Source organism: Oncorhynchus nerka, unplaced genomic scaffold (assembly GCF_034236695.1).
Source record: "Oncorhynchus nerka isolate Pitt River unplaced genomic scaffold, Oner_Uvic_2.0 unplaced_scaffold_2___fragment_2___debris, whole genome shotgun sequence".
Taxonomy (NCBI): Eukaryota; Metazoa; Chordata; class Actinopteri; order Salmoniformes; family Salmonidae; genus Oncorhynchus; species Oncorhynchus nerka.
In genome coordinates this window covers 40,303-62,006 of record NW_027040327.1, presented here as the reverse complement: position 1 = coordinate 62,006, position 21,704 = coordinate 40,303, and the positions used below count along the sequence as shown (strand labels likewise).

Sequence of the window (21,704 nt, the reverse complement as noted above, 5' to 3'; positions counted from 1 at the left end):
TAGTAACCCAATGGTTGCATGTTCAAATCTCATCACGGACAACGTTATCATTTTAGCTAATTAGAAATGTTTCTACTAAACTCAGCAAAAAACAAAACGTCCTCTCACTGTCAACTGCGTTTATTTTCAGCAAATTTAGCATGTGTAAATGTTTGTATGAACATAACAAGATTCAAGAACTGAGACATAAACTAAAGAAGTTCCACAGACATGTGACTAACAGAAATTGAATAATGTGTCCCTGAACAAAGAGGGGGTCAAAATCAAAAATAACAGTCAGTATCTGGTGTGGCCACCAGCTGCATTAAGTACTGCAGTGCATCTCCTCCTCATAGACTGCACCAGATTTGCCAGTTCTTGCTGTGAGATGTTACCCCACTCTTCCACCAAGGCACCTGCAAGTTCCCAGAAATTTCTGTGGGGAATGGCCCTAGCCCTCACCCTCCAGTCCAACAGGTCCCAGACATGCTCAATGGGATTGAGATCCGGACTCTGCGCTGGCCATGGCAGAACACTGACATTCCTGTCTTGCAGGAAATCATGCACAGAACGAGCAATATGGCTGGTGGCATTGTCATGCCTGAGGGTCATGTCAGGATGAGCCTGCAGGAAGGGTACCATGAGGGAGGAGGATGACTTCCCGGTAACGCACAGTGTTGAGATTGCCTGCAATGTCAACAAGCTGTGCCGATCCTGTGCAGGTGTTGTGTACACGTGGTCTGCCACTGCGAGGACGATCAGCTGTCCGTCCTGTCTCCCTGTAGTGCGGTCTTAGGCATCTCACAGTACGGACATTACAATTTATTGCCCTGGCCACATGTGCAGTCTTCATGTCTTCTTGCAGCATTGCTAAGGCATGTTCAAGCAGATGAGCAGGGACCCTGGGCATCTTTCTTTTGGTGTTTTTCAGAGTCATTAGAAAGGCCTCTTTAGTGTCCTAAATTTTCATAACTGTGACCTGAATTGCCTACCGTCTGTAAGATGTTAGTGTCTTAACGACCGTTCCACAGGTGCATGTTCATGAATTGTTTATGGTTCATTGAACAAGAATGGGAAACCTTGTTTAAACCCTTCACAATGAAGATCTGTGAAGTTATTTGGATTTTTACAAATTATCTTTGAAAGACAGGGTCCTGAAAAAGGGACGTTTCTTTATTTGCTGAGTTGACTTACTATTTTTTAGCTACTTTGCATGTTAGCTAATCCTTCCCCTAACCTTAACCCTTTAACCTAGCTCCTAACCGTAATCTAGCCTAGCTAACTCTAGCCACCTAGGTATTGTTAGCATTAGCCACCTAACCACCTAGCTAAAATTTGAAATTTCATAACATATTGTACATTTACTATGTTACATCTACCCCTGGGTCCAGGTTGCAGCTAGTACACCTCTGATATACACTGTATTAACTGGCGTCTGACTTACTTATGATGCTCTACCACATCCAAGTCTATTGTTTTCATGCACTAAGACCATCTGGTTCAGCCTGCTTATATGAAAACAAGCGTGTTTGTTCAGTGCCTACAGAACATTGAAATCACAAACTCGCTCATTCCTGTGTTCGCACATGTTAGTGTTGAAAGATTTAGAGCCAGAATGAATGTGATCATATTCACAATTTAGTATCATATAGCTGGTTTACTGTAAACCCGTATTTGCCTTTATCCTGTCAAATATTGACTTTCACAAAGTGATTTCACAGAGATATCATGAACTCATTTACCTCATCCTCTCGAGCCACTTCAGAAGACAGCACTTCCCCCACACTCTTCAGAAAGGCCTGGGTGGGACACAACATCATGGGTCTGTGACCTGATACAAACTATTACAATATACTTTGGGGTGTGTGTGTGTTTGTGTGTTTGTGTGTGTGTGTGCGTGCGTGCGTGCGTGTGCGTGTGTGTGTGTGTGTGTGTGTATGACTGTATATACTTCTATCCTTGTTAAAGTACCTGTGTGAGGTTGTTGGCAGTGTCTTGGGGGATGGTCTTCTTGGGCAGGCTGAATGGCAGAAACTCCAGGAAGCCTTGCATGGGCAGAGAGTCCTGGGAGCTGTGGATCTCCTCACTCAGCCTGGTGTTGACAGAATAGGACACATCTGTGACTCCCTGGAGGGAAAAAAGCACCATGCATTAAAACAGATCGTATTCTCTAAAGATACTCTCCCAAGACCAGAATGGGACCAATATACACAGGACTTAACCATTACCCTATCCAGTTAGACCTCTTTCTGGCTAATGTCTGCTGTAAAAGTATGCTGCGTATTCTCCAACTTCATGCCCTACAGGGACCCATTTTGTGCTGTTTTGAACAGCTGTCTCTGCTTTCGCCAGTCTACGTCCACAACTGCCGTTTAATAAACAGAAGAGGTTCATTCACATGTGCTCTTAATATCCCCTTTTCCATGCAATTCCTGTCTTAAAGGAAAACAATAGTTCCATAAGGAATGAAATGTTTGTTTGTGTTGGTGGCAGTTCAACCACCAGGCTTCTACCTCATTTCCTGTGAGGCTGCCGTGTGTCTGTTCTAGTTGTAAACCCTGAAAACCATTTCAAATATCCAAGACATGCACATTCCTATGGTGAGAGGTCTAGATGGGCACCAAATGTATTATCTGTATAAATCTCCAAAGTTGAGAACTCACCGGTGTTTGTGTCGTAGAGTAGACTTCTTTAGGAACACTTCCTGTGGTAGGATAAGTCCAAGCATCACCTAGTTGGAGAAATATATGAGACCCATTCGCCCCTTCCACCTGTCATCTATGGGAACACTATTTACATGCCAAATGGATTGCTGAGAGAAGAGCTGGATTTGTTCAAACCCCAAAGATAGATGATTCCTTGCTACGTGTCTGATGATGGTTGGACCTCCCCCAGCCAGGGAATGATGAAAAGAAGTGCTGTGTGATGGTACCTGCTCTTCATATAATCAACCACCTAATACATCATATAGGTACTGTACAAGCCAAAGCTATGTTGGAAGGAAGTCATGAAATCATGCTGTCTGTAAATATCACTAGGTGCACTCAGCAACACTAAATTACCATATATGGTTTTACATTAGAACCATCCCTTCCAACAGTCAGCTCTTCTTTAGCCCCATTCATTCTCTACAGGTGTAAAATTATAAAATGCCTTCTATTACCATGACAACTTTGTTGTTTATGTCTGTTATGTCTGGGGGGAAAAACAGCACTGAGACCACCTGAATTTCAACATAACCACCTGAATCCTTCACAATGGGTCTAGTTATTAGACAAAGCCTCAGGGAATTGGTGCCCACACTCACATTATTAGTATTTTCCATAAGCATGACTAGTGATTCATCCATTTTTACCAGCAGACACAGTTCACCATGATCTGAATAACACTTCTAGGACTATACAGAGGTCATTGTCCATTTCTTTTGAGTTTTTAGAACCACCCAAGATGAATCAAAGCAGCAATGAAAAAGGTCATGTATTATTTATATTTTTACATCGGTTTAGTCCCCTAATCTAAAACCCACGTGTTTGGCCTATATCCCCACTGGACACTTAGTAACAGTACAGGGCCCTTATCAGATGAAATGCTTATATATGGTAAAAATATGTGAGACCCTTATAAGGTGGAAGATTGTGAAACAATTTTATGGTATGGACGTACGTGAGATGATTTTAAGATGGGGAGGATTTGTACAGTTGAATATGTTGTCGTGTCTTCCATGCGTCAGTACTGTGGATGGAATGTCTATGACCAAGATGGAAATTGCTTTTGAACCCCTTTCTCCTCACATCCGTCCAGGGGAAATTGTGAACATAGCGAACATTTCACATCACGGAAAAAAAGAGTGGAACAAATTCAGACTGACAGTGACATGTGATCTTACCTATGGCAGCCTTGTAGTACATAAGGATCTCCTGTGGTGACAGAGCCCTCTCCCAGATGATAAACTCATCAAAGGCTCCTGTCAAATGGTGTCCATAGGACTGGTCATTTCCTGTCCCAATGACCAGGTCAGGGTAAGGGTCTCCATAGTTCATAGACACATTGCCAGTGGGGTCACTGGTGTTGAATGTCCCATTGATGTAGATGTTGAGACCATCCTTCAGGGTCCAAGTGAACAGAATGTGGGTCCAGAAGGGCCCTGAAAGGGAAGAGAGAAGCAGAGAAATCATAATCATGACAAGGTCAGACAACAGTGCTTTTCCACTAATATCCGCCCAAAATGTCCCTATGTTCCACCTCACACTCAGAAAAAAAGAAAAAAGATGCTATCTAGAACCTAAAAAGGGTTCTTCGGCTATCCCCATAGGAAAACCCCTTGAAGGCCCCTTTTTAGTTCCATGTAGAACCATTTACACAGAGGGTTCTACATGGATCCCAAAAGAGTGCTACCTGGAGCCAAAAATGGTTCTTCTATGGGGACAGATGAAAAACCTATTTGGAACCCTTTTTTCTAAGAGGGCAGCCATTCAGTCAGCACCTCCATTCTATCCCTCAGTCAGCACCTCCATTCTATCCCTCAGTCAGCACCTCCATTCTATCCCTCAGTCAGCACCTCCATTCTATCCCTCAGTCAGCACCTCCATTCTATCCCTCAGTCAGCACCTCCATTCTATCCCTCAGTCATCACCTCCATTCTATCCCTCAGTCAGCACCTCCATTCTATCCCTCAGTCAGCACCTCCATTCTATCCCTCAGTCATCACCTCCATTCTATCCCTCAGGCAGCACCTCCATTCTATCCCTCAGTCAGCACCTCCATTCTATCCCTCAGTCAGCACCTCCATTCTATCCCTCAGTCAGCACCTCCATTCTATCCCTCAGTCAGCACCTCCATTCTATCCCTCAGTCAGCACCTCCATTATATCCCTCAGTCAGCACCTCCATTCTATCCCTCAGTCAGCACCTCCATTCTATCCCTCAGTCAGCACCTCCATTCTATCCCTCAGTCAGCACCTCCATTCTATCCCTCAGTCAGCACCTCCATTCTATCCCTCAGTCAGCACCTCCATTCTATCCCTCAGTCATCACCTCCATTCTATCCCTCAGTCAGCACCTCCATTCTATCCCTCAGTCAGCACCTCCATTCTATCCCTCAGTCAGCACCTCCATTCTATCCCTCAGTCATCACCTCCATTCTATCCCTCAGTCAGCACCTCCATTCTATCCCTCAGTCAGCACCTCCATTCTATCCCTCAGTCATCACCTCCATTCTATCCCTCAGTCAGCACCTCCATTCTATCCCTCAGTCAGCACCTCCATTCTATCCCTCAGTCAGCACCTCCATTCTATCCCTCAGTCATCACCTCCATTCTATCCCTCAGTCAGCACCTCCATTCTATCCCTCAGTCAGCACCTCCATTCTATCCCTCAGTCAGCACCTCCATTCTATCCCTCAGTCAGCACCTCCATTCTATCCCTCCAAATGGTGTCAATAGACTCCTCCAAGGAGGAAATAACATATCCAGTACTTCTAAAGGTAAACGGACAATAAAGAGAATCCCAAAATATATTCACTGTGAACAGTTCCACCAGTGGAGGCTGGCTCAGAGTGCCAACACCCAGCTATCCCTTTGAGATTGGTTTAAACACTAACCATGTGTCCCACCAAGAAGTTCCCCATTCACTTGTTCAATCTCTCTTTCCTTTTGGTCTCTCCCTATATTTTAGATAGAGATGTTTCTGTTGAACACAGGTTAGGCTCGAACACATTGTGACAAGGTCTACCAAACCAGTCATGTCTCCTGGTACTGGAAGAGGTCTCAAAACAGCTGGTTGTGTCATAGATCTAAGGCTTTACCTCTGTTATGAATCAAAGGCTAAACAACTGCATGGTAAAATGGTGAGATATCGTCATGGCACATTATAAGAGCCAGATGATGTTTGATCTTCTGTAACTAATAATCAAATAAATCAAAAGTGCACATGATGTCCTGTAATATAAACAAGACGATGGAAGACATTTGAGAATTTGTTCATTTTTCTCCTCTAATAAAGAATGGCTGGGAAATGTTCCTGCACCTGCAGTGCAGAGAGCGACATGATGTGCTTTTCTCCAGAAATAGCAGACCAAGATTGAGGTGGTAGGGGATGGAGAAATAGTTTTGCTATAGTAGAATATTTATGTTATTTAAATTACTTAATTTAGAGTCCACTTGGGCCTTCAAGTTTGAAATATGACATTTTTAAGGATATGACTTTCATACATACTATGCACTATTTAGCATGTGGTTCAGTATTTACTATAGTCACGCATAGTATAGTTACTATATATATATATATATATATATAGTATAGTTACTATAGTCACCTATATGGAAACAGGCTTGCCAGTAAAATGTGACACATTTATAGTTTGAGATAAAGAATAGTTTTAATCCATCATTGAATCCATAAAATAATTCTGTGACCAACAGTATAGTCTGCTGATGATTGTAGCTCCATCTGCTTACAATCAATCATATTCAAGGCAAAAAATCTAAAATGATTGAAAACCACAATACATTCCTCATGTAGTAATATAAGAATATATATTTTTAACCCACCATCTACATCCAAAGACTGCTTTATAATGTTCTTTTAAATAATTATTTTGAATCTTTTTCTTTTTTTTACCAAGTATATTGATGTTAGCCCTCCACCTCTTGAAGTTTCCTCGTGTGTAGAACTCCACATATCCAATGTAGGCATTGGCATAGACAGAGAAGCCATTGGAGATGACTTTCCCTCCAGAGACTATTGCAAAACGGGACTCTGCCTCCTGGTTCTTCCAAAAGAAGGAAAATGTAATCCCTGAAGAACATGAACATATATTTATCACAGATTAAAAAATAGGAAAATGGTTTCAGAACACAAATCATGCTAATTGTAATACATTTAGATCTACATGCAACGCCATCAACAAGATTTTGGAGTCTTACCCCATTAGATAATTACTTCAATTCACTTCAATTATTATACATTGTCAGTCCTGTGCAGCTGTAGAATGTTGGTGAGAGGAGATCGAGACAGGCAGAACTCACCCTCAGGGCCACACAGAGTGGGGTCACTAATGCAGGTGTTCTGGTAGTTCCCAAAGTGGAGAAATGTGCCTCCATTATCTCCATTCAGATAGATCCCCTTGTTGACCATCCCTTCAACTATGTCTACAGGAGGATGAAAGGCCAACAACATTATTTTGCCTGATGAGAAAAGGAGGCAGTTTTTCCTCTGAACTAGGCTTTTCACAGGCAAACTAATAGGCAAGCAGTTGTCATAGATTTATGAACAAATTCTCTGTACTGCACCAAATATGGAATGTTCCCCACTGCATAATGACCTACCATGGTAGTCAGCTATGACCAAAGTGCTTCCCTTTGTGTTTCTCCCCCTTTAAATCATGTAAGCAGACAAAACTAATAGGCCCACCACGTTGAGGTTAAAAAGCAAAGCTCCACTTTACAGCACTCTCGATACAGATCTCTATACCTCTAGTCTCCAAGCTTGTGTAAACCCGATTTACACACTCCAGTCTCGGCTCTTTTTCCAGTGAAGAAAACAATTGTCTCTCCCTGACTACACACACCGTCTCACACACAAAGACAAATCAAACATCCTCAGGTAACAGTGTGTGTGACACACTCATGTCAACGACTGGCTGAGCTGGTAGCCCATGCAAAAGACGATGGAGACTGAATAGCCTTAACATGACAGATAGCACCACAGTAACACCAACAGAGCAGGGTGACTGACTATACACACAAATGAATTTCGGTGAGCAGTGATGTTCCTCACCTACTGTTGCAGAAACATTAGTGTAGGCAGAGTCATTGGTATACACAGAGGAAGAGTTATGGGAGGAAGGGAGCACAGTGTGCTTGTGGATTTGAAGAGCTAGGTGAAACATAGAAAACAAACAGACAAAGGAGAAACAGGTGATTTACATATATACATACAAATAACACAAAACAGCCAGACAACACAACAGAACGGTGAGAGACAAGCACAGACACAGTAGGCATCGTGAGGGATGTGGTGCGTGAGCAGGGTTGAGATTAAGTGTGATAATGGGCTCAGTACACAGTGCTCAAGCAGAAACAGATCAATAATTTCCCCTTAGGATCAAAGTACATTTTGTAAGGAAATATTTGAAATGCCGTTCTCAAGTCTAGATCTCATCGCTCACAATTGATATAATTGATTGTGAGTCCCAAGGTATTCCTTTCCGAATCACCTTGATGTTTCAAACTAGCTTAAACTTATTCAAATGATCAATATGTACAACTGTGGATGCATTTGGGAAAGTTCTTGCTGCTTCCATAGTTGGAAATCAGTTTTGCAAACAATAGTCTTAGCATTAATCTGGAAAGTCTGCATAAAATGTACCAGGGGATGAAGGATAACTTCTTATCCCATTTTGTTTATGGAAACACATTGCTTTGATGTACATTAGCAAGTAGCCTTTAAACATTTCATTTTGACTCTCTACTTTGAAAGTTATTATAGCAAATTTTTGTGTAATCTTATTTGAACAATGCACACAGCTGCACCTTAAAAAGCAGGGTATTGGTGATTGTAAGACAGACAAAAGGTGAACTGAGCTATAGACCATGCGGACAGAGAATGGAAAAGACTGGGTATTCTATTCCTAAGAATATAGGTCAATGCACATACTTATATTACTTCCATTAACATGACCTGGTCTGTTTCCAATCTGGTCCCACAATCCATGGATCCCATCCACCTTATCCAGCGGCCAATAGTGTGAGGCTGTGCCTAACACCTGGAGGCCTGGACAGAAAGTTATGTGTAAACAAAGCTCCAGATGGGCCCTTTCTCTAATCACACTCAATCATGCTATTTCAATGGGTTATTTTCCTGGCATTCCTCCATGTGTATTTTAGGATTATAATTATTGACAACTCTAAACAATACAGCTAATTTGTTGATGTTTGGGTATCTCATTCAATAAACACAGTTTGCATTGCTTAATTAACCACTATTACTGAGTATTACACTTATGGTCAGTCACAAACTATAATTCATCATCCCATTATACAGTACCAGTCAAAAGTTTGGACACACCTACTCATTCAGGGGTTTTTCTTTATTTTTACTATTTTCATGAGGCAGCTTCATGAGGTAGTCACCTGCAATTCATTTCAATTAACAGGTGTTCCTTGTTAAAAGTTCATTTGTGGAATTTCTTTCTTTCTTAATGCGTTTGAGCCAATCAGTTGTGTTGTGACAAGGAAAGGGGAAAGGGGGATACCTAGTCAGTTGTACAACTGAATGCCTTCAATGGAAATGTGTCTCTGTATTTAAGGTAGAGGTGGTAAACAGAAGATAGCCCTATTTGGTAAAAAAAAACAAGTACATATTATGGTAAGATCAGCTCAAATAAGGAAAGAGAAATTACAGTCCATCATTATTTTAAGACATGAAGATCAGTCAATACGGAACATTTCAAGAACTTTTAAAGTTTCTTCAAGTGCAGTTGCAAAACCCATCAAGCACTATGATAAAACTGGCTCTCATGAGGACCACCACAGGAAAGGAAAACCCAGAGTTACGTCTGCTGCAGAGGATAAGTTCATTAGAGTTAACTGCACCTCACAGAGTTCAAGTAACAGACACATCTCAACATCAACTGTTCAGAGGACACTGCGTGAAGCCAGGCCTTCACGGTCGAATTGCTGCAAAGAAATCACTACTAAAGGACACCAATTATAAGAACAGACTTGATTGGGCTAAGAAACACGAGCAAAGGACATTAGAATGGTGGAAATCTGTCCTTTGGTCTGATGAGTCTAAATTTGAGATATTTGGTTCCAACCGCTGTGTCTTTGTAAGATGCAAAGGAGGTGAACGGATGATCTCTGCATGTGTGGTTCCCATGATGAAGCATGGAGGAGGAGGTGTGGGGGTGCATTGCTGGTGACACTGTCTGTGATTTATTTAGAATTCAAGGCACACTTAACCTGCATGGCTACCACAGCATTCTGCAGCAATACACCATCACATCTGGTTTGCGATTAGTGGGACTATCATTTGTTTTTCAACAGGACAATGACCCAACACACCTCCAGGCTGTCTAAGGGCTATTTGACCAAGAAGGAGAGTGATGGAGTGCTGCATCAGAAGACCTGGACTCCACAATAATCCAACCTCAAACCAATTGAGATTGTTTGGAATGAGTTGGACCGCAGAGTGAAGGAAAAGCAGCCAACAAGTGCTCAGCATATGTGGGAACTCCTTCAAGACTGTTGGAAAAGCATTACAGGTGAAGCTGGTCGAGAGAATGCCAAGAGTGTGCAAAGCTGTCATCAAGGCAAAGGGTGGCTACTTTGAAGAATCTAAAATCTATTGTTTAAAACTTTTTGGGTTACTACATGATTCCATCTGTGTTATTTTCATAGTTTTGATGTATTCACTTACATTATTCTACAATGTAGAAAATAGTCCAAATAAAGAAATCCTGGAATGAGTAGGTGTGTCCAAACTTTTGACTGGTACTGTATATATATTTTTCTCCATAATTTACCAGTAATATTCATTATAAACTGTAGGCTAATTTCAGACACAACATGGAAAATCTCAAGAATTCAAGGAAAATGAATCCATATTCAAAATGAAGAATAATTAGATTTACCTGGATGCTTGGATGGCTTTGGCTTTACTACTTCGCCATTAACCTGTAAAGAAATCAAATCATCTCAACATTGCAACGTTGCAGTAGCCTACACATAATGGTGAAGGTCATATAAAAATAACTGCTGAAATTACCTGAATCAAAGTGACAAACATAATTTCGAATAATAGTTCCATGACTTGGTACTTGATTAAAACTACAAATACAAATAGACTACTACAAAAATACTGGTTAATTTAGTTTAAATCCCCAATACACGTTCAATCTCGGAATAAATCATTATTCCAAGACACTGAAAAAAATCACTCTTCTCTGCGTATTAGTCCATGTTTCCAATAAAAACAATTGTCACACAAAACTTAATTCCCTGACATTTTGTAAAACTGCATTAAAATTTAGCAGTGAAATTGGCACATCATAATATACTGCCAATGTGCGTATCCATTCAGAACTTCCCCAAAATTGGTAATCCTCGTCTCTCAATACAGAATAAGAAATACTGGACGATTCCAGCGACGGATTTAGCTCTTTCTTGCTTGATGTGGTCTGCTCTGTCTGTCCTAGGATTGCACTGAGTGGAGGAATTCTCTGGGCTGTTCGATTGGACGTGGTAATACAAAACGTGATGTCATTTTTGGAGCATCGGAACTCAAGGTGGGGCCTGCGTAAATAACGTATATCAAGTGAGTATTTGGTGATTATGACCACCGCCCGCCCGCCCTCAGAACAGGCTCAATTCGTCGGGCATAGACTCTAAAAGCTGTCGAAAGCGTTCCACAGGGACACTGGCCCATGTTGACTCCAATGCTTCCCACGGTTGTGTCAAATTGGCTGGATGTCCTTTGGGTGGCGGACCATTCTTGATACACACGGGAAACTGTTGAGAGTGAAAAACCCAGCAGCGTTGCAGTTCTTGACACAAACCGGGGCGCCTGGAACTTAGTACCATATCCCGTTCAAAGGCACTTACATCTTCACTCGCTGAATGGCACACATACACAATCCATGCCGCAATTATCTCAAGGCTTAAAAATCCTTCTTTAACCTGTCTCCCCTTCATCTACACTGATCGAAGTGGATTTAGCAAGTGACATCAATAAGGGATCAAAGCATTCACCTGCAAGTCTATGTCATGGAAAGAGCAGGTGTTCATTATGTTTCGTGCAATCAGTGTATATTGCAATAAAAATGTTTTTTTTAACAAAAATATATGAAATCTTCAAAATGACAATGTTGGTGTGTCCTTTTGACGTGTCAGAACAACACGGAGCATTGACGCCGATGGAGGGCGGTGGATGCTGATTTCTGACTGTTTTGCCAAAAGAGAGATTTGCATTTTAGCCTTTTTATTTGGACAGTCAACCTTATGAATGGGATATAAAAGTCACATATTAAGGTGCACTGATGTAAGCGGATATGAAGCCCGATTGAATTCGTTAGATATGCCTACATTTGATTTAGTTAACTCATAGGCCGACATACCTGAACTAAAACCCATGGCTGCATGCTGCTTCCTACATCTCATTCTCAACGTGACTTCCACTCCTGTTTCATGTTCTTCGTCTGTAGGCCGGCTACTGTAAACTAATGGGCTGGCCATATACATTGAATTACTAGTACTAAAACCTAGAAACCTAGCCTGAAAATAAACTGTTCTGTGGAAATTGGAAGCCTAGAGATTTTGGAATGACCTACTTCCACGTGAATCATGGGGGGAAAGGACACGAGAGGAGATTATGCAGCCACTCACAAACGCACGGGAGGCTGTACGGTCAACAGCGCCGTTGTGTGGCTAATATCCAGAACGACAACTGTGGTCACAGGAGTAGTGCTTAGGTGCGGGGCTACGAGCTTCCTCCGCGGAGGAGAGCCATGAGGCGTATCCCATTTCCCAACAAGCTCGTAGATAGACGTAACGTTAGAAGGTGATGTGAAGTAACTTATGTTGTCTGCCACAACCAGATAGCTAGCAGACTAACTGTGCATTTTGGTAGATACCTAATTTTAAGGAGTTGGACAACGCTTTCCTAGCTAATATTAATGATTGAAAGAGAAAACATCTCACCTATTGCATGACTATAGAAATTGATGTTGATTGTCAGCAAACTCAGTATAACAGTTACCTAGTTAGCGTAGCTACTAGCTAGATAAAGTTAGCTTAGACACTTGTAGAGCTAATTTAGCTACTCGAGCTAGTTGCAATGGAGTTGAGAAGTGGTTGTTTAATTTATTATTAGCCAGTCAAAAACGCATCAAACGTGATGAAGGACCGGTTGGGTGAATTAACCGAAGTAAGTAGCCTACTATGTATGATGTTACTGATCTCACCAGTCATAAATCCATGGCTGCAGGCTGAATAAATTATTATATTCTTTAGTAGCTATTTCCTAGGACCTAAGGAATGCAGCTCTGGTCTTATAGCATTTTGTTGTCATGATAATAATATGGTAAATGTAGGCCTGTTATTCACGCGGTACTTGAGCCTCAGATTTGACTCTAATAAATGACTGTACGTTTGTCTTAACAGAGCAGGACACAAGCAGAGGAGGATGTCAGAGTCACAGTTGACAGTGATGGATTTATGGAAGGGTTTTTCAGAAGGGTAAGAACAGTGTTTCAGTCAGTACTGTTTGTTTTCAGATAAGCTAGATGGTTACTGTAAAATACTGTTAAGTGTCTGTGTATTTAAATGATATTGAAAATACTGTATGTGCGTGACTCAGGTGGAAGAGGTTAGGGGGCTCATTGATAAGATATCTTCTGAAGTGGAGGAGGTGAGGAAGAACCACAGCATGATCCTGTCTGCACCCAATACAGATGAGAGTAAGTTGATGCCCATCAATCAAACCCTCTGTCATAAAGATAGTGTAATAACATTAGCCATACTGGTGACTATACCTCCACTACGAAAAATATGCAATTTCAAGTCTTGAATTCAAAACTTTTGCATGACTAAATATAGGCTTGGTATTTGCGTTGTGACTTCTGAAGTTGTAATAACAATAATATAACAAACGCTCTTACTTCCTCTAACATCATTGTCCAGCGTCACCAACAACACACGACACAATACAAATAGATGGCTGGGTGTCCGGAAACCTGTGTAGGAAACCATGTCATGTCCCTGTGGGTGGGCTCTGACTAAACCTTCTAGAATGGTCATTTTACTGGGGGATAGGTTGTCTACCACTGGGAGGTTATGCATTGGTAGGTAGCATGTATGTATGTGGCGTACAGTGACCGCCTTAACTTCAGCGCCTATGCCGAACCACCGGTTTTATACAAAATAGAATTTGGAAGCGTGAAAAGAGAGTGTGTGTGCGAGTGCATGTGGGTATGCTTCTCACACTGACGCTGTGTTGCTGCAGCTGTGCTTGGTAGGTGTAGGGTTTCTTACCGGAATAAATATGAAGAATAGTTTATTGTTATAGAAGAGTTGCCAAGTGATATGATTAATGCTAATATTTGTCCAGGTCAATGTTGGGGAAATTTGCAATAATACATTTATTTTCTGTCACTGTTATTTCCTGAAGAGATGAAAGAAGAACTTGACCGGTTGACCAATGAGATCAAAAGCGATGCCAACTCTGTGCGAGTTAAGCTTAAATGTAAGTTTAACACCACAACGTACATTACATTTAAAAACATATTTGTGGTTGTCAATTTATTTGTCATTGATATGACTGGATCAAATGCTGCTAGATGTAGAGAGGTAGATGTGGGGTATTTGTCAGATGTGATGTTATAGCTACTGTAATCACTGTTCTTCCTGTTCTCTGTAGCTATGGAGCAGAGACTGCCCAAGGATGATGTTTCTAACAGGGCCTCGGTTGATTTCCGCATTCAGAAAACCCAGGTCAGGAAACAGCCTTCCCGGGACTCATTCCTCACGTTTGCGACTGCTGACATGTTCTTACAGGTTGTGGTTAAGAACAGAGCTTGACAAGAGATACTCGGAGTCTAACTTAGAAGCCTGTATACAAAGTTGACCATGTTTTGTTGTGATGTTTGCTGCTATGTTTTGATGCAGCTGTTTGACATCTTAACCATTTCAAAAGTTTACTGAGTCTTTATCCACTTGACTTTTTTCCAGTGGTTGGAACTCTCATTCGTCTCTCCTCAGCTTATGTTTTCTCTAACCCCACAGCACACGGTGGTCTCCAGGAAGTTTGTGGAAGTCATGAGTCAGTACAACAAGACTCAAGTGTCGTTTAGGGAGAGAAGCAAAGGAAGGATCCAGAGACAGCTGGAGATAAGTGAGTGACAAACTGGGCCAGCAGCAGAGCAGACATGAACATGGAAAGGAGTCCGACCACACCTAGGAGCTTTTCTCTCCCACCATGATAACACAGAGGCTACACTGCTCACAATTACCAACAACAACAAAAAATCCTCATTATTGCCTATTTTCATTGTGGATAAGTCAGGTTGTTTTCCGGCTTCTTGACCTGGCACTGTATGTTATTATCTATTGTCATGGCATGGACAATGTGGCCATTAGACCTATTAGACTACGGCTACGGAAAATACGGGATGACAGTTAAGTGTTTGGCTTGAGATACCAAAGAGACTTGCTATAACAAAACCATATGGCAGACACCCATATATTGTTCGTATAGAGTATTTGTTTAGAATGAGAATAATTGATGATGACAGAAATAGCCGTAGCCCCTCCAGTCCCTTAGGATAGTATTAATGAGGCTCTCTACTACAGCACACTCCAGAAGGAAGAGAGGAGTCTTACACAGGACACATACACCTCTCTGTGTTAGTGTTGCCAAGGAAACAGGGCTCAGAAGCCTGCAACACTCCTTTACAACTGTCTTTAGAAGAGCTGGTCACATGACCAGTTGTGGGCTCATGGCTGTGCTGTATAGTCATTTTTATTTGACCTTTATTTAACTAGGCAAGTCAGTTAAGAACAAATTCTTATTTTCAATGACGGCCTAGGGACAGTGGGTTAACTGCCTTGTTCAGGGGCAGAACGACAGATTTAATCGGGGATTTAATCTTGCAACCTTTCGGTTACTAGTTCAACTCTCTACCCACTAGGCTACCTGCCACTGTTAATCATGGGTAATCATAGGTTATATACATTCACTGGGGTGGAAGGGCTAATGTACATGATCCCAGGTTTGTAAGTTACAGTGGGTTTGATCATGTTAGGCAGTGAGGGTTGTCTCTCTAAGGAATAGCCTAGATCATAACACTGTGGTTGTGGCTACAGAGACTATTCTCCCCACGGAATGGAGGAGAGAGAACACATTTATTTGTTTCAGCACCTGTTTGGTAAAAGTATTTTCTTTCCTGGTTCTAGCTGGGAGAGTGACTAGCAACGAGGAACTGGAGGACATGCTGGAGAGTGGCAACCCATCCATTTTCACATCTGATGTAAGTTATCATAATAATAGTGAAGCTGGTTGAGCTGGTTGAGAGAATGACAAGATTTCACATTTATTTAACCAGGTAGGTCAGTTGAGAACAAGTTCTCATTTACAACTGCGACCTGGCCAAGATAAAGCAAAGCAGTGCGACAAAAACAACAACACAGAGTTACACATAAACGTACAGTCAATAACACAATATAAAAAATATATAAAAAATGTATGTACAGCATGTGCAAATGTAAAAGAGTAGAGAGATAAGGCAATGAAAAGGTCATAGAGGCGAAATAATTACAATTTAGCATTAACACTGGAGTGATAGATGTGCAGATGAAGATGTGCAAGTAGAGATACTGGGGTGCAAAAGAGCAAGATAGTAAGTAATAATATGAGGATGAGGTAGTTGGGTGTGCTGTTTACAGATTGGCTGTGTACAGGTACAGTGACCGGTAAGCTGCTCTGACAGCTGATGCTTAAAGTTAGAGAGGGAGATATAAGACTCGTTGAAATTCGTTAAAGTCATTGGCAGCAGAGAACTGTAAGGAAAGGTGGCCAAAGGAGGTGTTGGCTTTGGGGATGACCAGTGAAATATACCTTCTGGAGCGCGTGCTACGGGTGGGTGTTGCTGTGGTGACCAGTGAGCTGAGATAAGGCGGGGCTTTACCTAGCAAAGACTTATAGATGTCCTGGAGCCAGTGAGTTTGGCGACGAATATGTAGTGAGGGCCAGCCAATGAGAGCATACAGGTCGCAGTGGTGGGTAGTATATGGGGCTTTGGAGACAAAACGGATGGCACTGTGATAGACTACATCCAGTTTGCTGAGTAGAGTGTTGGGGGCTATTTTGTAAATGACATCGCTGAAGTCAAGGATCGGTAGGGTAGTCAGTTTTACGAGGGTATGTTTGGCAGCATGAATGAAGGAGGCTTTGCTGTGAATCAAGGCAAAGGATGGCTACATTGAAGAATCTCAAATATAAAATATATTTTGATTTGTTTAACACTTTTTTGGTTACTACATGATTCCATATGTTATTTCATAGTTTTGATTATTATTCTACAATGTAGAAAATAGTAAAAATAAAGAAAAACCCTTGAATGAGTAGGTGTGTCCAAACTTTTGACTGGTACTGTATCTATTTGAATTAAATAGACTGTCTTACTGGCTGCCTTCCTGTCGTCCACTTCCTCTCTCAGATCATCTCTGACTCTCAGGTCACGCGGCAGGCCTTGAATGAGATTGTGTCACGGCACCAGGATATCATCCGCCTGGAGTCCAGCATCAAGGAGCTCCATGCCATGTTTATGGACATGGCCATGCTGGTGGAGAATCAGGTACTGTAGTGCAGTACTGTAATGCTGTCTTGAATATTATTAGTTCTGTTTTTAGTCAAACCCTATGGAACTCATGTGGTGCTGTTTAATAGGGGGATATGGTCAACAACATAGAGAACAACGTCTCCAATGCAGCTGAATACATAGGCCGTGCCAAAGAGGAGACCAAAAAAGCTGTGAGATACCAGAAAAAATCCCGGAGGGTAAGTCTCCTCTTCCCCAAACGAAAGGTCACATGGTGCATCTGCTAATAATACTGGATAATACTGCTCAAGTTCGACTCTTTTAACTACTGCAACAGCTCTGAATGTTTTGGTCGTAAGAATAATATTATTTCAATATCATATACTGATACCATTCTAAATGCCAGACAGAATGTTTAAATGCCATATCAAATGTCTAAATTGAATGTCAAAATGCCTCACTATCGCTAATGGGCAGTCATTTACATTGTCCGTTACCTGACTAAAATCACTGTAGTGTGTTTTGGGTCACACATTATTAACCTAACCACTTTGTTTCTGTTCTTGGCAGAAACTCATCCTCCTTGCCTTTGCTCTATTGATCCTGCTTGCTGTCATTGCACTAATTGTTGGCCTGTCTGTTGGACTAACCAAATCCCCTGTATGAGCCCTGTCCTGCTATCTGTCTGGGGTAACTACTACTGTGCATTTTATCATGATCAACATAACATTCAACACCAATTCCTTCCATTCACATCCCGACGCCGGCGGGTTTTAGACTTCTAACCCTTTTTAAACATTGTGTGTTTGAGCTACAGACTTCTGCGTCGTACCATTGCATGTGTCTATTTCTTCTCCATCTGTTGGTTAACGGGGGCTGAGCTAGAGCGGTGTTTGTGAGATAAGGGCGGATCACGAATGGGCCCGGGGCTGGGTGTTTTTACAAAAACGTCTGTAGACTGAATTGTTTGAGTTACAAACTATGAAAAGCTGCTCTACGATGCTCACTAGCTACACAAGAGTCGTTAGAAGGTAAGGGGTTCTTCTGCATAGAAGATCACAGGAAATCCAAGGACATAGTGTCTATAATACTATAAGATCACATAGTTGCTGTCACAATCTCCAAACTCCACACGGGTGTCACTGAATAGTTGGATTTTCATTTACCACTAAAAAAGCTATTTCTGTACTTACAGCATTCATATACATTTCATTTTTATCGGGGGTTTTGCTTTGGCAGACTTTTTAAAAAATTGACATTTGTCAATAAAACCCATGAATTTAACTGTTTATGTCAAGTTGATTTGTTGTCCTGGTAAAACACTTCATTGTGAGGCTAAATATAAGGGCTGGACATGCAGATAAATAAAAGTCAGATAGATGAAAAGCTGATTTTTGCTGGGCTCTTGGGAGTAATAGGGTTAACACATTCAGGTACTGTTCTTGATAGTGGTTGATATAGCAGTCCAGTTTTGATTTAGAGAATCTCAGAATTTGAGAATCACAGTAATGGATAAATTGCCAAGTTAGGTTCATAGTACCTACATTCAAATAGATGAACACAGACGCAATTATGTCAGTTAAAATTGGTCATTTTGGTTTGTTATGTACAAAATGAACAGTGAACCAAATGTATCTTCCTCTCTCACAGAAATGGTTCTGGCTTGCCATTTGTGTGGCACTGGCTCTCCTCATAGTCATCATTATAGCAACAATATTTGACTGACCATTGAGAGGCCCCACTGTTCAGAACAGCAGATGAGTCTACAGCAGTTTCTCACACCTTTGGGGCCAAGTTCCAGTCATCATACCCTGCTCAATGTTCAACTCCTCCTCCAACACCAAGACGGGCATTTCACTTCTCAGAGGACAATAGATGCAGCTGTATCCACCATGTTATTACAATATTACACCTCTTGACTCCATATAATGGCTGAGTCAGTGGCCTTGGCTTACACAACTTCACAGAAGCCCCAGGGCTCCTAGGAAAACACTCCCTCTTTTTACTGTCTGTGCAAGTAACTACAATGAAGTCTCTACAGGACTGCCATAGGCTACATGTCAACAATGACTACCATTGCAAACTACATAGACACACAGACTCACCTCTACTTGCTGCCATAAAGGCTAATAGCACGTTACATGGTAAGTAAGAGAGATGTCACTTTCAAACTTTACTGAGCAGAATGATTTTTTATCTACACCATAATTTAGACGCTTTAAAGCAATTCATTTCTAACTGTTAAAATATAACTTCAGTTTATGTGATTTTGTTCAATTTAGTGTAACGACCAGAACAAGATGATTTCATACAGCTTAGGTGTAATGTTTTTTTCCTTGTGATGATCATGACTAAATGTGCCTTAAGAGAAACAAACACTATAATACTTATTAAGTGTACTAATTAATACACTCCCAATGAAAACTTTGATTGGAAACCATTTCACTGTTGGGATGCAATTTTTGTGTCTTGTTTTGACTACACCTATTACTTTAGTCTGCACTTAGATGTTTTATTTATTTATATGATTTATTTAAGTGTCTTACACCTACTGGTGCCCAGCCCACATGGCCTTACAAGACACAACAGAACCAAATAACATTTGACAAATTATACATATCATCCACATACAATAATCCTGGCCAGTATAGCTACCATCTAGCCACTCTACACAAAAAGTTGATATCTCCTTTCCTGGCATCGTGAACAAACTGAGCAATCTCAAACACCATGTCTGAAACCGAATTCAAGCCTCTGCTCATCGCGTAAAGAGAAAACTTCAGTTGTCACCAGAATGTTACAAGAAAAGGAACACGTCTCAGATTGTCATACAGGTCAATACAACACGAAATGGATTTTGTCTTTGATTTCCCCGAGATCACACAGTATGAAATCATCTGAGCAAATTGTCTCCTCTTCAGGCACTCTGTTAAATCTACCTGACTCTATATCTACCTGACTCTATATCTACCTGACTCTATAGCCAGAGGGAGGGTTTGAGTTGTGCACAAACTGACCTTTGGCGAACAAATGATTCAGGGGTGTAGTTCTCTTTGATGAGAGTGTATGTTTAAACTGCCCATTTTTCCTTGTGGATCAGCAAAAGCTTGTCCTTGATTTGGTTAACACCACATGGTAATTTGTTCCTGATTTGTTCCTTTGTATGAACAGATTGTTTGTAATACACACTCCTGAGATCTTTGTCTACTGAGTGTGGCGCTTTTGATACATAGGTAATTTTGTTGTAGTATCATTTGAGTCAGATCAACATTGAGTCAGATCTTTCTGCAGTTGATACAGCTGGAATATTGTGTAGATAAACAATAAATGTGTAAGTGAATTATCATCCGGATTCTTAGTGTTTCATTTCAGTTTGGGGTGCTCTGTTTGAGGACACGGTTAGGCAGTGCAATCAGATGCATCCCCCCTTAGATTTCTTCACATTGTATTGTGTTATAAAGTGGGATTAAAATTGATTTAATTGTATTTTATTTGTCAACGATCTACACAAAACACTCTGTAATGTCAAAGTGGAAGAAAAAAATCTAACCTTTTTTTAAAGATGAATGAATAATGAAACAATATAACTTGATTAGGTAAGTATTCACCCCCGAGTCAATACATGTTAGAAAGGGAAAGGGGATACCTAGCCAGCTGCACAACTGAATACATTCAACCGAAATGTGTCTTCCGCATTTAACCCAACCTCTCTGAATCAGAGAGGTGCGGGGAGAGCTGCCTTAATGGAAGTCCACGTCATCGGCACCCAGGAGTGGTTGGGTTTAACTGACTTGCTCAAGGGCAGAACTGCAGATTTTTCTACTTTGCCGGCTTGGGGATTAGAACCAGCAACCTTTTGGTTACGGGCCCAACGCTTTTAACTGTGTGTGTTTGAGTGCGTGTGAGATAGAGAGGGAGATTGCTGCATTGGACCTTTAAATCTTTCTTGCCAAGGATTCAAGAGGGCGAGCATGAAAAGCTCAACATTAAAAATGTCATGGCAAGAGCCAAGGGGGAAAGTTATATAATGCAGAAGTCCATTGTGCCAGGAGGAGCAGATCAGAAACAGGAAGAAACCACATGGAATTGGAAATGATACAGAGGCAATGGGCATTTCACTGTAAGTCACTGAAAGTCCTTATTATGAGATAGTGAGTAATAATGAGATAGTAAGTCAAAATTATGAGATAATAAGTAGCTAGCTACCCACGAAGTTACCCATCCGTTTTAGGTCATTTAAAAAAAAAACTATCTGGTTAGTTATGTTATTATGATTCACATGTACAGTGCCTTCGGAAAATATTCAGACCCCTTGACTTTTTCCACATATTGTTAGGTTACAGACTTATTCTAAAATGGATAAGAAAAATTTTAAAAATCCTCAGCAATCCCCACACAATATCCCATAATGA

The 21,704-nt window shown here is 41.1% G+C and overlaps 2 protein-coding genes across 4 annotated transcripts in view; one reads left to right on the top strand and one right to left on the bottom strand.

Moving 5' to 3' along the window:
• The window catches only part of LOC115111526 (adhesion G-protein coupled receptor D1-like), a 74,515-nt gene extending 63,285 nt beyond the window's left edge, over positions 1-11,230 (bottom strand). The window contains exons 1-9 of one of the 2 annotated variants that reach the window (XM_029637666.2): positions 10,746-11,230; positions 10,612-10,654; positions 8,634-8,750; positions 7,004-7,126; positions 6,597-6,773; positions 3,866-4,123; positions 2,643-2,710; positions 1,951-2,106; positions 1,722-1,778 (exon numbers count right to left, since the gene is read on the bottom strand). In XM_029637666.2, the coding sequence (XP_029493526.1) occupies positions 1,722-1,778; positions 1,951-2,106; positions 2,643-2,710; positions 3,866-4,123; positions 6,597-6,773; positions 7,004-7,126; positions 8,634-8,750; positions 10,612-10,654; positions 10,746-10,787 (1,041 nt within the window). In that variant the 5' untranslated portion in view covers positions 10,788-11,230. Of the gene's footprint in view, positions 1-1,721; positions 1,779-1,950; positions 2,107-2,642; positions 2,711-3,865; positions 4,124-6,596; positions 6,774-7,003; positions 7,127-7,754; positions 7,837-8,633; positions 8,751-10,611; positions 10,655-10,745 lie in introns of those variants that run through there. The other variant, XM_065016505.1, reaches the window with a different exon arrangement.
• A 1,257-nt stretch (positions 11,231-12,487) lies between these two features.
• On the top strand, positions 12,488-20,638 carry LOC115111527 (syntaxin-2-like). Of its 2 annotated transcripts, XM_029637667.2 has the most exons (11): positions 12,488-12,902; positions 13,139-13,213; positions 13,335-13,434; positions 14,145-14,219; positions 14,394-14,467; positions 14,759-14,867; positions 15,929-16,002; positions 17,191-17,328; positions 17,421-17,531; positions 17,863-17,982; positions 18,943-19,030. In XM_029637667.2, exons 1-10 carry the CDS (start codon positions 12,873-12,875, stop codon positions 17,956-17,958), a joined length of 882 nt encoding a protein of 293 aa, XP_029493527.2. In that variant the 5' UTR covers positions 12,488-12,872; the 3' UTR covers positions 17,959-17,982; positions 18,943-19,030. The 2 variants fall into 2 exon arrangements, with proteins under 2 accessions (XP_029493527.2, XP_029493528.2); XM_029637668.2 differs by lacking the exon at positions 17,863-17,982 and having other exon boundaries at positions 12,489-12,902; positions 18,943-20,638.
• The last annotated feature ends 1,066 nt before the right edge of the window (positions 20,639-21,704 follow it).

What these genes read in the sequence shown, in the direction of transcription:
- LOC115111527 (XM_029637667.2), top strand. Translation starts at nt 12,873, where the DNA reads ATGAAGGACCGGTTGGGTGAATTAACCGAA. An exon ending in GGTTGGGTGAATTAACCGAA is followed by an intron (nt 12,903 to 13,138) that starts GTAAGTAGCCTA and finishes TTGTCTTAACAG; the next exon opens with AGCAGGACACAAGCAGAGGA. An exon ending in CCAGAGACAGCTGGAGATAA is followed by an intron (nt 14,868 to 15,928) that starts GTGAGTGACAAA and finishes TCCTGGTTCTAG; the next exon opens with CTGGGAGAGTGACTAGCAAC.